This window comes from Oryza glaberrima, chromosome 8 (assembly GCF_000147395.1).
Source record: "Oryza glaberrima chromosome 8, OglaRS2, whole genome shotgun sequence".
In the NCBI taxonomy this organism is placed as follows: Eukaryota; Viridiplantae; Streptophyta; class Magnoliopsida; order Poales; family Poaceae; genus Oryza; species Oryza glaberrima.
Genome location: NC_068333.1, coordinates 20,899,564 through 20,914,608, shown reverse-complemented (window position 1 = coordinate 20,914,608; position 15,045 = coordinate 20,899,564). Strand labels below are relative to the sequence as shown.

At 47.5% G+C, this 15,045-nt stretch overlaps 2 protein-coding genes across 2 annotated transcripts; one reads left to right on the top strand and one right to left on the bottom strand.

Moving 5' to 3' along the window:
• The first annotated feature begins 187 nt into the window (after positions 1-187).
• LOC127781736 (uncharacterized) lies at positions 188-4,608 on the top strand. The gene is made up of 10 exons (XM_052308746.1): positions 188-328; positions 930-1,920; positions 2,398-2,482; positions 2,598-2,693; positions 2,803-2,955; positions 3,045-3,152; positions 3,486-3,605; positions 3,706-3,831; positions 4,078-4,161; positions 4,248-4,608. The coding sequence occupies exons 2-10, from the start codon at positions 944-946 to the stop codon at positions 4,371-4,373; spliced, it is 1,875 nt and encodes a 624-aa protein (XP_052164706.1). The 5' UTR covers positions 188-328; positions 930-943; the 3' UTR covers positions 4,374-4,608.
• Positions 4,609-4,654: 46 nt separating this feature from the next.
• LOC127781737 (protein DETOXIFICATION 27-like) lies at positions 4,655-9,956 on the bottom strand. Its single transcript, XM_052308747.1, has 8 exons — positions 9,429-9,956; positions 6,669-7,210; positions 6,491-6,577; positions 6,334-6,390; positions 6,004-6,242; positions 5,774-5,892; positions 5,566-5,652; positions 4,655-5,477 (listed from the first exon to the last, which is right to left on the bottom strand). Exons 1-8 carry the CDS (start codon positions 9,717-9,719, stop codon positions 5,430-5,432), a joined length of 1,470 nt encoding a protein of 489 aa, XP_052164707.1. The 5' UTR covers positions 9,720-9,956; the 3' UTR covers positions 4,655-5,429.
• Positions 9,957-15,045: the final 5,089 nt, after the last annotated feature.

Here is a 15,045-nt window from a genome sequence, read left to right as displayed (position 1 = left end):
ATCGCCCTCTCAAAGGGCGGCAGACGATTAGATTTGTAAATTTTCAAAAAAAATATATTTTTTTAAATATTTTAATAAAAAATATATAAATAAAAAAAATTCTGGTGGTGGTGCGGTCTGACGCGGACGCGGTCGGTCAAACGAGGTCGGCCACCACCCGCACGCCGCACGCGTCTTCGCCTAGCCCGATCTCGTTTCCCTTTCCTCCTCTCTTCCACCACGCGAGGAATAAATAGCAGGACACCGGATTGGAGTAACAGAGAATTTATTTTTTTTTTTCAGTTTTTTCCCCCACCCACACCACAAGCAGACGAAGAAGAAGAACAAGGTAAGAATCCTTTGCTTCCCCTCTCGTCTCGGATCTGGGATCGACTACGCTCTCGAATCCTCTGTCGAATCTGGTTCAATTCTCTGCCTCGCTGCTTCCCCCTCTTTGTTAGTTCTGGCGCCGGTGGATTTTGGGGGATTTTGGGGTTCTGGGCTGGGGGATTTTGGTGGATTTTTGGGTTCAGGTCGCGAGCTTGAAGTCGAATTGGCGTCGATCGGGACACCGAGCGAACTCTTCTGCGCCATCATCCGCCGGCAACTGCCACCGGCCCCGTTCCACGCCAGCGCCGGCCTAGGGTTTGCCGCCGGGATCGACGAGGGCCACGATCCGCGCCGCCACCGCCCGGTCGGCCTCGATCCGCAACCGCCGTGTTCCAGTGTCCCACCCAGCAGACTTGCGCTCGCTTGGATCGTCCCCGTGTTCTAGCCAAACTTTATGTTCAAATCGAACTCGACTTCTCTCCCGAAACGGCAAATCGTTGCCAATCCCTGCCTCGGATCCATCCGACTCGCGTGCTGTCTCTGCATCACAATTTATCGTCTCGATCTGTTTAGCTGGATCGAATCTAAACACAACGATTTTGTTGTTTGATCTATCACAGGTTCGTCCGTCGAGATGTTGGAGGAGCTGCTCATCTTCACGCGCGGCGGCCTCATCCTCTGGTCGTCATGCCGGGCGCTCGGCGGCGCCGCCCTCAAGGGCTCGCCCATCGACGCCCTCATCCGCTCCTGCCTCCTGGAGGAGCGCTCTGCCGACGCCAGCTTCTCCCAGGACACCTATGCGCTTAAGTGGACCTTTAACAATGACCTCGGCCTCGTGTTCGTCGCCGTTTACCAGCGCATGCTCCACCTCCTTTACGTAGACGACCTCCTCGCCGCCGTCCGTAAGGAGTTCTCACAGATTTATGATCCCAAGCGCACCTTCTATGATGACGCCTTCAATGAGGTTTTTCGCCAGCTCCACCTCGAGGCTGAGGCTCGCAGTGAGGAGATGAAGAAGAATAAACAGGTCACTGGTTCCCGGCCCACCAAGGTTACCACTAAGACCAATCGTGGCGACACTCAGGGCTCTGGTGGTGGTAGGAAGAAAGGTGACTCGGGGAAGGACGACTCTGATGGTGACTCCGGGAAGGAGCACACTTTGCCAAATGGTAATTCCAAGATGCAAGAGAATAGCCTCAAGGACAATTCTCATGCCCGCAGTGTTGTTGTTAAAGGAAAGGAGAACGGAGACCCCAACGATGGGGCCTTTGATGTAAATAAGTTACAGAAGATGAGAAACAAGGGTAACAAGAAGAATGAGGTTGCTAGTAATGTGGCCAAGAACACCTCTAAGGCTAACACAAAGAAGAATTTGAAGAAAAATAGGGTTTGGGATGACACACCTGATGACAAGAAGAAGCTGGATTTCACAGACCCAGCTGATGAGAGAGGGGATGAGGTGATAGACCAGGTGGTTGTCAAGCAGGGGGAAAGCATGATGGATAAGGATGATGTCGTGAGCAGTGATAGTGATGAAGAAGAGGAAGATGGAGAGGAAAATTCTGGAGCTTCCCAAAAGAAGAAAGGATGGTTCTCCTCGATGTTCAAGAGGTAATACGCATGTTTCGCATCTTTTGACATGGCATAATGTGTAGTCAGTTTTGTTTGCTCAACAATTTCAAATGCGCTATATACACTTGGGTGGTTTAAGCTTCAGCATGTTTTTTATTCTTAGCCAGCTCATTGTTTCAACCGCAGAGAGCAACCCTGATATGCTTTTCTGCTTTCTAGAATGCTCCCTAATTTGGTGTGCTACTTCAGTCATCTTCTTAAATAAGTTATGCGTAGAGTAGAATGGCAGATTTGTGCTATGTATTGGTGTTAGATGACTTTTGCAGTCTGCAGCCTGTTCTGTCTCTCATTGTTTACCCTCTCCTAGATCAACACACACACACAGATGAAATTGCTGTTTTCCATTTCCCTTGATCCTGCATTCAAGTATTTGTGGTTGCCAGATTTTCAGCTCCCTCTTATAATCTGTTAACCTGTGAACTTAAATGGCATTGTTTCTATTTTTCCTGTGCTCAGCATTGCAGGTAACAATGTGCTTGAGAAGTCTGACATCCAACCTGCACTCAAAGCGCTTAAAGATAGGCTGATGACTAAGAATGTGGTATGAATTTTGTCTAGAACACTTGCATGATAGTTGATAAGCTTACTGGAGTGGTTTTTTGCCTTCTTTGTTATTTATTTATCCAAGGTAAATAAAACTTTTCATCTTAATGCAGGCTGAAGAAATTGCAGAGAAACTTTGTGAATCAGTGGCAGCTAGCCTTGAGGGCAAAAAGCTGGGATCCTTCACAAGGATATCCTCTACTGTTCAGGTTTGTAGCACACCCTAGTCCAAATTTCTGCAAATTTTTGCTTAGGGCACATATTCTCTTTAGCTTCCTAAATCCTAATACTCCTTTTTTTTTTGGGTAACTATTGCAGACAGCTATGGAGGAGGCTCTTCTTCGCATCTTAACCCCAAGGCGATCTATTGACATATTAAGGGATGTACATGCTGCCAAAGAGCGTGGGAAGCCATATGTTATTGTTTTTGTTGGAGTGAATGGAGTTGGCAAATCTACCAATCTTGCAAAGGTAGAGTTGTCTTTTATACACCATTGATGAAAAGAATAGTGCCATACTTGCATGGAATTATGCTCATCCCATGTATTGTAATATTACAGGTTGCTTATTGGCTTCTTCAGCATAACCTCAGTGTAAGCCTGGCAGCATGTGACACCTTTAGATCTGGTGCTGTTGAGCAACTGCGTACTCATGCTCGCAGGCTTCAGGTAGCTGTCTAAACACTTGAATATCCATCCCATTACTCTGACCATTGTAGTTTTAGGGGGGGAATATCTAGTCTCCATCAGTTGGTTTTAGTTTGGTTTCACTTTTTCTTTAGTCTGGGATGGTGTATGAATAATTTTTTCTTCGCAAAAATGCGTCGAACTGTATTGATATAATGGTCTTGTGGGGTGCCTCCTGGTGTTATGCGATAAAAAACGAAAATAGTCCCAGTGGAACTACTCGGCATTCACTTATGAATGCTCACTGCTAAATTTTGTTGAGTTATATACATGTGCCATACCTTCCTGGATATTTACATTCTAGAATTTGTGCAGATACCTATATTTGAGAAGGGATATGAAAAAGATCCAGCGGTTGTCGCAAAGGAGGCTATTCAGGAAGCTACTCGTAATAAGTCAGATGTTGTTCTTGTCGACACTGCTGGACGTATGCAGGTTGGTTGAGTGGCTTAACCAGAGTCTTATGTCGTTCTATTTATGTCCTTCGAATGCATCTTTTCTGGTCAACACATATCTAACATATCTTCTCTGCCAGGATAATGAGCCACTCATGAGAGCACTCTCCAAGCTCATCAATCTCAATAGCCCAGATCTAGTTTTATTTGTTGGGGAAGCATTGGTTGGTAATGATGCTGTTGATCAACTCACTAAATTTAACCAGGTACTGATAGTCTTTCAAGGACTGGTGAATGCTACTCCCTCCGTTTCATATTATAAAACGCTTTGAACTTTTTCTTAGTTTAATTTTTGAATTTTGACCAAGTTTATAATTTTTTTTGTCAAAATATATTTAATGTTACGTTTAATGAAACTAATTTGGTATTATAAGAGATACTACATTTCCCTACAAACTTGGTCAACATGTGCTTTCACTGGAATGCACTGAACGGTTTTGTTTGTTGAACAGAAATTAGCAGACCTTTCCGCTGTCCCTACTACCAGATTGATAGATGGCATCCTGCTCACCAAGTTTGACACCATCGACGACAAGGTCTGAACTGTCACAGAATTTTGATTTACTGCAATTGCCTTCTTTTACAGTATTTTTATTTTTATGACAACTCAATATATATATAGGTTGGAGCTGCACTTTCAATGGTTTATATATCTGGAGCTCCAGTCATGTTCGTTGGCTGTGGTCAGTCTTACACTGACCTCAAGAAGCTCAACGTCAAATCCATCGTTAAAACCCTGCTGAAGTGAATGTGGTGCGCCGTTGTGCGGCACCTCGAATTCGTACTGCCAGTATTGCTATTGTCGAAACCCCCATGACCTCGTCGTCATCGTGTTGGATGTGTTCTGTCCTGGTTTACTGTTGTAGTAGCACAAACTATCGTGCGCTTTTTCAGTTATGTGACTGCTTTGTATCACAGGTTTTACCTGTTTTACCCTGGAATATATACTTACTAGTGGTTAACATGGGCTGATATTCTCTCCATTAACTACTTGCATTGATACGGTGTTACCGCTATCAATGGCGGCAGGCGGAAGTCCTGTGTACAGTCGTAACAGTACAGGCTGATCTGTAGAATGTTCATGAGTTCGTAGGCAGAGTACTCTGTTGTGGTTGAAAGTAAAAGAGAATGCAGGTCCGTCCGAGAACAGCAACAGCAAGGAGCCAATGTGTGGCTAAACAACAAATTGTCAATTGACCAGCGTTCGCTATTAATAATATAACGAACTGAAACTCTGAAAGAGCTGATGAAAGAATATTGTTCTGATCGCTGGTGTTGGCCAGGCTCTGGTTTGTGAGGTAGGACCGTAGGAGTGGATTCGTTTCGGTGCATATATATCATACACGATGGTAATGGGCTACCGTCTGGCCCATTTTGTAGTGTCCGGACGTCTTACAATCCGCGAACAACACACAGGCTTGCAGTTGCAATATCCATTAAATAGTATACTCAGTGCTTACATGTCGCAACTTGCAACCGAGTGCAAATTTCAGGTTACAAGGCTAATAAATATAATCCCAACTCACACATACTATCACCCTACGCAAGCCTCTGCACTCTTCTCCAATGTTCTCTTGGCAAACGAGCGTCTTCAGAAACTGGCTGTCTGCAGCCTAAGGTAACGTGAATATGTCTATATGTGAAACACCAGCTATGCCTTCCAAAATGTTCTCGTCTTCTTGATCTATTCTGATGGTTTGCCTCTTTGTACTGAGCAGAAGTTGCGGTTCTTCTGCTGCCCACTGAAGTGCCCCCTTTGTGTGTCCAAGAAACCTCACCAACACACTGTTGGTACTTGGTTGCTTCATTTTGAGCTGGCCCATACTTCCATCCTTGTACTTGCTTTCTTTGCCTGCATGCAAACACACCAGATATGTTCAAACAAATGTGCTGGTCCATTTTTGTGACAAGATAAATTTGAAGGAAATAAAGGAGTTCACCTCTTCATCCCAATCACATCTGATAGTGAGATAGGCTAATATCAGTGTCTGAACAGCTGTGCCACCAATCAACCCGGACCAAATTCCCTGCAATTTGGGTATGAACAGTCAGAACCAATCCAAACATTGCCATGCATTCGAACAAAATTACTGCTTCTCCCCCAAAACATACTAATAAAAATGTACTGGGGTGTGTTCGGATCATTACCCCAACTCCGAAATGCAATGGCCAGCCCAATATGGCACCGATGGGAACTCCGACCAAGTAGTAGCTACCGACGTTGACGTAGGCTACGAGTGCTTGCCACCCTGAGCCAATGGCCACACCTGCAATGCCAATGCATCAGGGAGCTAGCTTAGAATCAATCACCCATGGCTTGCCAAACTTCCATCCATGAATGCAATGCGAAACTTGTGGCAACGAGGCTTTGGGCTTGCCTGAGAGGACGGGCTGCACGCTGTTGAGGAGGACGGTGAAGGCGAGCAGCACGGACAGGTCGCTGACGGCGTCGAGCACCACCTTGCTCGACGAGAAGAGGAGAGCGATCTTGTCGTTGTAGGCAATGATGAGGCACCAGAAGACGAGGCCGATCGCCACGGAGGTGGTGACGGACACCACGATGGCGAACCGCGCGCCCCTGCCGCTGCCGGCGCCGAGCTCGTTTGCCACCCGCACGCTGCGCCATTTCAAGCTCATGTCATTGACTCATGGTGCGCTGATCAAGTTCAGGCCATGGACTGATCAAACCAGTGTAGGAATGCACGTACCCAGTTGCAGCCAAGAAGCCAAAAGGAATCATCATCTCCCATCCGTTGATCGTCAAGCTACGAAGTCAAGAACCAGTACAATGCAATGCAATTTGTGAGGAAGACTAGTTTGGATTTGAAGGAGAAAAATGTTCAATCATCTGCTAGTGCTAGTTACCATATGGAGAGTGCATCCACAGCGATTTCAGCGTTATTCAGGTACCCTGTAAGCAACACCAACACCCTGTAGTACCAGTTCTCCAAGCTGTATATACATGAGCAAATTACAATTTAGCCGAGATGATGAGTTCATGTATATTTTGTTGTGCTCGAGTTGTGTGAGAATGTGTGCTCACCAAAGCATCACCCCGGAGGCCGAGGAGAGCTTGATGAACTCCCAGAAGTCGGCGAACGCTTCCATGGAGAATCCCTTCCACGACAGCGGGCACCAGCCGCCGACGACGTAGACCAACTGCCCCAGCACGACGATCCACCACGCCACGTTGGCGGCGGCGACGGCGCCGAGGAGGCCCAGGTGGAGGGTGTTGACGAGCAGGTAGGTGATCACGAGGTGGAGCGCGAGCGCGACGCCAGCGGTGACCGCGGTGACCCAGTTCTTGAGCTGGGACTGCAGGAACCGCGTGAGCGGGAGCAGCATCGCCATGGCGAAGTGCTGCGGCAGCAGCCAGACGCTCATCTTGCCGGCGAGGCTGGCGAGGTCGGCCGGCTGCCCGATCAGCAGCAGCAGGTCCTCCATGAGCACGTACGTCGGCGTCAGCGCGACGGCGAACATGAGGAGCACCAGCCACGACCGCTGCAGGTACACGCCCAGCATGTGGTACTTCTTGGCGCCGAACGCCTGCCCGCACAGCGTCTCCAGCGCGCTCGCCATGCCCAGCTAATTAACCACAAACACCAAAAATCCACCACGCCATTGCTTGATTATTACCATGACCATATATAATTCACCGTACTGTTAAGAGCTACCAAAATGGTTTCATCCCGAGAAAGCCGGATACTATGGTTTGCTAAGCCGAGTGACCTGGTTTCGGAGAGTTTGCATTTTTCTCAGATTCGTTACGTTCGACTTGTACGAGAGGTAATACCTTCTCACTCTATAAATATGAAATTGTCACAGCGGATTCAGGTATCCAAATTATTATTTTATCATGTCATGGCCGATTCAATCTATCAAGTTTAATTACCTTTTTCTCTTATCCCTTGTCTTTTATCGTTCTAAATTCTAGTTGTCGTTTAATTTACTTCGTCTCTATATGGTAATTAAAGACGCTCTAGGTGGTCTACTGACCTTAGAGCAATCCTAGACACAGCTGTTATGATGGGGTCCCTCTCCGCCAGGTGTTCGTAAGTTCTTATGACGAGACTGTAAAATCTAGGATGTGTTTAGTTTACGTTAAAATTGAAAGTTTAGTTAGAATTGGAACGATGTGACGGAAAAAATAAAAGTTTGTGTGTAGCAAAGTTTATGGAAAAGTTGGAAGTTTGAAGAAAAATATTGAAACTAGATGGTCTTGTTTTTAGAATCAGGTGGTTCGATCCGTTTTGGCGAGGAGCGTAATGATCAACGATCCGATTAAAATCCACATGTTCTAATACTTACACCACTTACTAACAGTTTACTGCTATCTCAAACCACAGTGTCTAGCACTTACTCTAGCTTATATATCACCATGGCGTGAGCCATGACGCATTCAGAGGGGGCTCAACTAATTGCAGATCATGTCGTTTCGTACCTACGCAGTTGGTCATAGATTGGTCGCGGCCGCCGTGCGTGGCGGCGTCAGTGTCGGGACACAGACAGGGACAAACATAAAGAACAATAACTGCAGCAGCAGAAGGCGACAGCGATCAGAGAGCATTGATTCGCCCAATCCATGTGCTCAGCTACGACACGATACTTCCGGCTTAATTCATTAGTCATTACAGAACTTTTACGCCGGGCAAATAATTAATTGCAAAAATTACAAAAGGAAAGATGATTAGGGTGATTGGATCACTTATCCTCGATTAACTAGCCAACTATTTCCATCTGTTCTTGGATTGTTCCTGAACCTCAGCGCATAAAAAAACTCTTGGGGCATTTCTTAAGGCTGTGTTTAGACTCAAAGTTTGGATCCAAACTTCAGTCCTTTTTCATCACATCAACCTATCATACACACACAACTTTTCAGTCACATTATCTCCAATTTTAACCAAAATCCAAATTTTGCGCTGAACTAAACATAGTCTAAGTCGGCTTCAGATAGCTACTGTCCGTGTAAATAAATTGCTAGCTCTCTAAGATCCAGTCAAGCGTGCATGCATGAGATACATGCATGAAGCCGACCGGCCTCCTACTGTTTTACATATTTTTTTAAAAAAATTCATGCATAAAGTCTACTCTACCTGAAAGTTACTGTGGAAGTGTGGATGATGCAGAGCCTATTGAATGGACCAAATTATTGCTTCCAGCCAAAAAAAAAATGGACCGAATTAAGGGCTCAGAGCTTTCGATGATAAGCTGTGAACCCGTGCCAGATGTTACCTAAATAAATACAGTATGTGCCTGGAGGTCTAATTATAGCCGGTTGATAATAAATTTCAATTCAATCCAACAACCGCGTGCATAATTCGATCACGCGCATACAAATTGGAGACGACGAAGTCTAGCTAGTCCTTAAAACACTAGTACTAGACACTGCTGTTTTGGCAGTAATGCTGACATTAATTCTACTTAATTTACGGTGTAACAGTGTGAAGTGAGCTAATTTGCCACAAATAACTGATGAGCCATTTCTTGCAAGGTGTTAATTGCTTAGCTGTCGGACACTTTCATCAGGATTTCCATATGAAAACTTGAAATTTATGTAGCGGGCATGCATGACTAGCTGGATTGGGCATGAAGTCGTTGCGGTTTCTATTTGTGTCAATCAAATGATAGAACAGAGAGAAGCTGTCCGAATAGCTGGTCATTTTAATTCTAGCCGGGATGAATCGATGATATTGCAATGAACTACTTTTGTCTCGATCCAAATCAAGTGCATACGAGACAAAGTTTAAGCACAAAGTTATGTGAGATTGGTAGTAGCGTAAATAAAGCAGCATGCAGCACATACCAGGAAACCGAAGTTGAAGCCGGCAACGACGGTGGAGGCGATGGAGAAGGCGGCGAGCTCGAGGTCGCCCATGTGGCCGATGAACGCCTGCGAGACGACGTTGATCCCGTACAGCGCGATCCGCTGGAAGATGGCCGGCCCGACGACGCGCCACAGCTTCTTCGACTCCACCCACCACTCCCCCGCCACCCTCGCGCCGGCCGGCCACAGCTGCTGCTTCACCGCCTCCGCGTCAACGCCGCCGCGCGGCCGCAGCAGCGGCGCCGCCACCGACGTCGCCTCGTCCTCCATGACAAACACCACGTACTCGCCCGCTAACTACTCGCTTCGTACTTGGTTAGCTCGATCCTCTCCTGCGAGTGCTGCGCGCGCGGTGATGGTGTGTGTGGAGAGAGAGGGGGTTTTTATGCGTACGCGAGTGGAGCCAAAATCAATCGATCGATCGAGACGTCGGCGGGCAAGGCTGTCACCTGCGCGCACGGCGCGCGCGCGTGTGAGCCAGCCAATCGCTCGATCGGCCGGTCCGATCTATCGGCTGGGCCGGCCTGTACTTATTTAGGCGAGAGATAAATAAAATAACAGACAACAGAAAGCCAGCAAAAAGAGGACGATCGACTTCAGCGGGATCAGGGAAATCCGGCATGGAAGGGAAGATGCAATTTGCAATTGTTTTTGGTGCAGCGTCTGGTTCACGTGGGAGTTTAGCCGATCGATCTCTGCTCCTCTACTACCTTGTTCGTGCCTACAGGTTCCACGTTACAAGTTATTTTGGGTTTGTAATAAATAAACTTTTTAAAGTATAAATAAGTTTATATAAAAACGTAGAAACATTTACAATACCATATTAGTATTATCAAACATTACTATTTTTTTATAAACTTAATCAAACATAGAAAAAGTTATTTAGGATAAACCCAGAGTAACGTATAATATGGACGAAAAGATGATTAGAAAAAAGTACAAAATACCCCCCCCCCCCCCCCCCCCAAACTATCGAGGTTGGCCGAGTTACACCCCCGAACTACTACTCCATACTCATAATGGAAGTCGTTTACGACAATGTTTAAGTCAAACATTGGGAATATTAATAATGAATAACTCTCAAGTTGTTGAGTTTTAAAATGTAAAAATTATATGTATAGATTTGTCTTGAAAAATACTTTCATAAAAATATACATATATCACTTTTCAATAAATATTTTTATAGAAATAAGTAGTTAAAGTTGTGTTTTGGAGACCGTGTCGCTGTCCTAAACGACTTCCTTTACGAGTATGGAGGGAGTACAAAACTAGACATTTTATACCTCGAACTTTTCAAACCAGACGAATAACCCCCCTAGCGCAATCCAGAGCGGTTTCGATCTTACGTGGCATACACGTGGCGGTCTACTCAGTGAAAAGTTAATTAAAAAAAGTGGGCTCCACCGGTCAGCTCCTCTATATGTTCTCCCACCTCCTTTCCCTTCCATATCTCTCTTGCTCCCTCTCTCTCTCTCTCACGGAAAGCCAGAAACGGCAGCGATGGGTGACTAGCGTCACGGCGGCGGCGGCGACGGGGGCAGTAGGGCGTTGGGCAGTACGGCGGCGGCTTGAGGGGAGGCCGCCGGGCTGGGGCGGCGGGCAGTGACGCTGCTGCTTGCGTCGTCTGGGCGCCATCACCATTTCGAGCTTGGTGAGGGCGTTGGAGACGATGGGAGGGCGCGGCGGCTGGTGGGCCGCGCCGAGGAGGAAGATGGAGTCGTCGTGCGGCGGCATCGCGGGGAGGGCGTGTATTAACAGTAAAATTTGGTAATCGGCAAATACGTCATCGGCTTAGAATCATTATCGGCCGCAACATCTCGGAATCAGCCGATAGGAGTTATCAAGTCGCCAATAGTCGGGTTCCTGCTATATTCGGTTAAGGAAATCAATCTAATAAAGGAAGCTTATCCCTAAGTGACCGAGTTTAAAGAGGATGCGGCATGGCAATTTATCTATTAATTAGGAATAGTTTGTTAGTTTCCTTTTATCTTTAGGTTCTTGTATCAACCCATGGGTATAAATATGTACACCCGGGGTCTATGTAATCAATCGCTACGATCAATACAATTCGGCGCATCGCCACCCTTTTTACTTATACTTTTGTTTTTACATTCCGACGGAACTTGGCACCCGACGCAGGGCTGCATCGTCTTCAATCTCCGGCAAAGGGATAAGTCCAATGTTCCGCCGGTCCAGGCAATTGTATTGTCTGCGTCGGCGTCGTTCAAGGCTGCATCAGTACATTCGACCTCTTGGATTGCTCTGGTTTGGATGATATATTTGCCTACCTATTTATCATATGTCTCTGTTAATCTAGTTTTAGCATATTTAGCTCTATCGGCTGCTTCTCGTTTTAGGGTTTCTGCCAGTATCGGCTAAATCGCGTTGCTAGATTAGATTAACTTAGACATCTACCACCCTGAAAACTCAGTCAACGGCTTGATTGTCTAGATATTATGTTTCTTTTCATACTTAGTGTTGCATCAGTTAAGTTTGATCTACTAAGTTGTGCTTAGAACCATAATCTCTAGCCTGCTTCTTGATTGCCAATAAGGGTTTCATCGGGGTTTCAGTCGATGAGTTATCTGGATGTTGCATCGGCTCATAAGGATTGCATATACATATAAGTAGGATTTAGCCGATGACAACAAAGGTTTCACTGTTTAATCTAATCTTATGGATTTCATGACATCGAACCTCCAGCCGATGTGTGCTTTGACCTTCGGATCGATGCTTATTTATCATATCATTATTTGCCGATTGGTTTATACTGGATTATATTGTTATTTTATTACATCGTCGTCAGCCGATTGCCTTTATATCATTATCTACATTGGACATATAACCGATTGCTTAAACCCTATCGCTATCGGCTGGTATCGACATCGGCTGGAACTACTCCATCGGCTTGTCAGCCGATCGGCTATTTTGATCTACTATTTGCATATCTTGTCAGTTGCAGGATCAAACTGACTGGCACGCTCGCATCTCGTCAATATTTGGACCTGCACAGGAGCTAAGCAGATCTCCCAGCCGGTGTGTTCGATTTTTTCGTCAACAGCGTGGCAGCGGGCTACACGACGAGTCCACCGCCCTCTCGAGCTCCTCGGCTACGGCGTCTCTCTCTCTCTCTCTCTCTCTCTCTCTCTCTCTCTCATCTCATCTCTCTGGCGTTGCGGGCGGCGAGGACGGTGGTAGGCTGTGGCGTCGCCGGGAGCGCGCGGCGGGTGGCGGACTGGCGGGCGGCGCCGAGGAGGGCGGCCGACGACGGGGGACGAGGTGGTGTGGTGACGCAGCAACGGCGGGCCGGGCGCAAGCGGGCCACGCGGCGGCGAGCGCGGAGCTGGAAGCAGATGGCGCCGCTGGCATCGCCGTCCTCCTCCTTCTTCTCGTCCAGGCTACGCTGCCGTCGTGCATTTCGTCTGGCATCGTTCTTCAAGGTCGCCTCATTGTCTTCGCCCACGGCCTCCCGTACACGTCCCCGACGAACGCAGCGGTGTTGGGGGAAGGAGAGAACCCGCCAAGGTCGACGAGCGGCGCCGCGAGGTCACCCACGGTCGATCCTTCCCTCGAGATCAAGCTCGGCCACGTCGGCATCAAGGCGTTCAACGCAGGACCTCCTCCGCCTCCTCGTCTCGCGTCGCCGCCCTCCGACCGCCCCCTCGCGCCGCCGTCCCCCGCCCGCCCTTGCGCCGCCGCTCTTGCCTCCTCCGTCACCGCGCTCGCCTTCTCCGCTAGCACGCTCGCCTCGCCTCGCCGCTGCCTCCGCCATCATCCTTGATGAAAGAGATTGGGAAAGAGAAATTGGGAAGCGAGCTCCGCCTCCTTCTGTCGGCCGCCCGCTCCGCCTCCGTCTCAACCGCCCGCCACCCTCCGCCGCCGGCAGCGCCGCCTGCTCCCGCCTCGCGCGGCCACCGCGTGCTGGTGAGAAGAAAGAGAGAGATGTAGGATCGAATCACAATAACTAAGCCAACCAGAGGGGGGGTGAATGGTTGGTATACCCAAGCACCGAAAACTTTTAGCGGAAATAAAAGTTACCCTCGAAATCAACGGATCTCGGTCTGACCGAGATTGATCTGTCGGTCTGACCGCCTAATGAACGTCGGTCTGACCGATGTAGATTGATCGGTCGAACCGCCGAGAATGCCTGCCATCGACTCCTGTCGCCGCCGGTCGGACCGCTGTGTGCCCGCCGGTCGGACCGCTACGATGCCGCCGGTCTGACCGCCGGTGCACCGCCGGTTAGACTGCCAAAACCCGGTGAAACACAAATCGAAGAACTCTTAAAGTGGATGACGACTTTATTACTTCTCTCTTTGTTTACAAAGTGCACCAACAGCACTCCTTACAAAAATTTCGACTAAACTCGAAACCCTAACTCAAAACTCAACTCAATTGCTTTCAAAAGCGATACTGGGGAGCCTCACGCTCCCCCTCTATTTATACATGAGGTAGGCAGCCTAAAGCCACGAATCAAACTCATACTAAGAGTCCTAAACACCTTAGGAAACCCTCTAGTACAAGAAAGAAACTTTACATAACCAATCGTACCAAATTTGGACTCCTTCCAAATTCGACTCCGCATCCCATATGCACACATACCTCCATCGTATGTCATATGGAATCTCCATCAACCACGTGCATCAACTCTAGCCTAAGTATCCCGCATGATCTCTGACCACTACGGATGTCGTCTTATCCCCAAGCCGACTCCCGGTCCATCACTGCAAATACTCTCCCGAGACATCGAGTCACCTACGCATGAAATAAACAAAGAAACCATATTCCGAGACCAAGCTATCTCCAACTTGACTCATTAGTAGCAAACAACAGTATTACATACATATAGTATCTATCTAGAAGCCATAATCATGAAATAAACACGGATATCCAAACAAACTACCCGAAACCGAAACCGACACAGTGTCGGCTGGTCAGACCGCGGGCTGGCCGGTCCGACAGCTCGATCACCGCCGGTCTGACCGGCAACACCTGCCCGGTCTGACCGGTCACATGAAATAACAGTACCTGTGATTCACCTGTAAATCCAATCATCTCCAAAACCACTTCGTGAATAAATTCCAAATATCAAAACCAATAATCTCCAATGCCTATTGTTCATCACAGAATAATAATTAAAAACACCTTTGATTTTACAAGAGAGGGGGAGAGATTAGGATAGAGTAGAGAGAGATAGAGAGGGGTGGAGAACTGACAGGTGGGGCCCACTAATATTTTTTCTAAAAAATGCTGACTGGGCTGTCACGTGGACTCAAAATCACTCTGGATTGAGTCAGGGGGGTTATTTGTCCGGTTTCAATAGTTGAGGTTATAGAATGTTTGGTTTTTGAGTTCGGGGGTGTAATTCGGCTGACCTCGATAGTTCGGGAGGGGGGGGGGGGTAATTCGTACTTTTTCCAAAAGATTATAACCGGTAGAAGTGTCAATGGACGGATGGTCCAAATTATGATAGTTTTTGTGCAAGCAACCCAACTTTGCCCTACCGATCCATCCGTGCAACACCTCCCTCAGCATCACCAGCACATATGGCCTCTTATGCAACCCCTACTTAGCCTCCTCCACCCCCCACCACCTT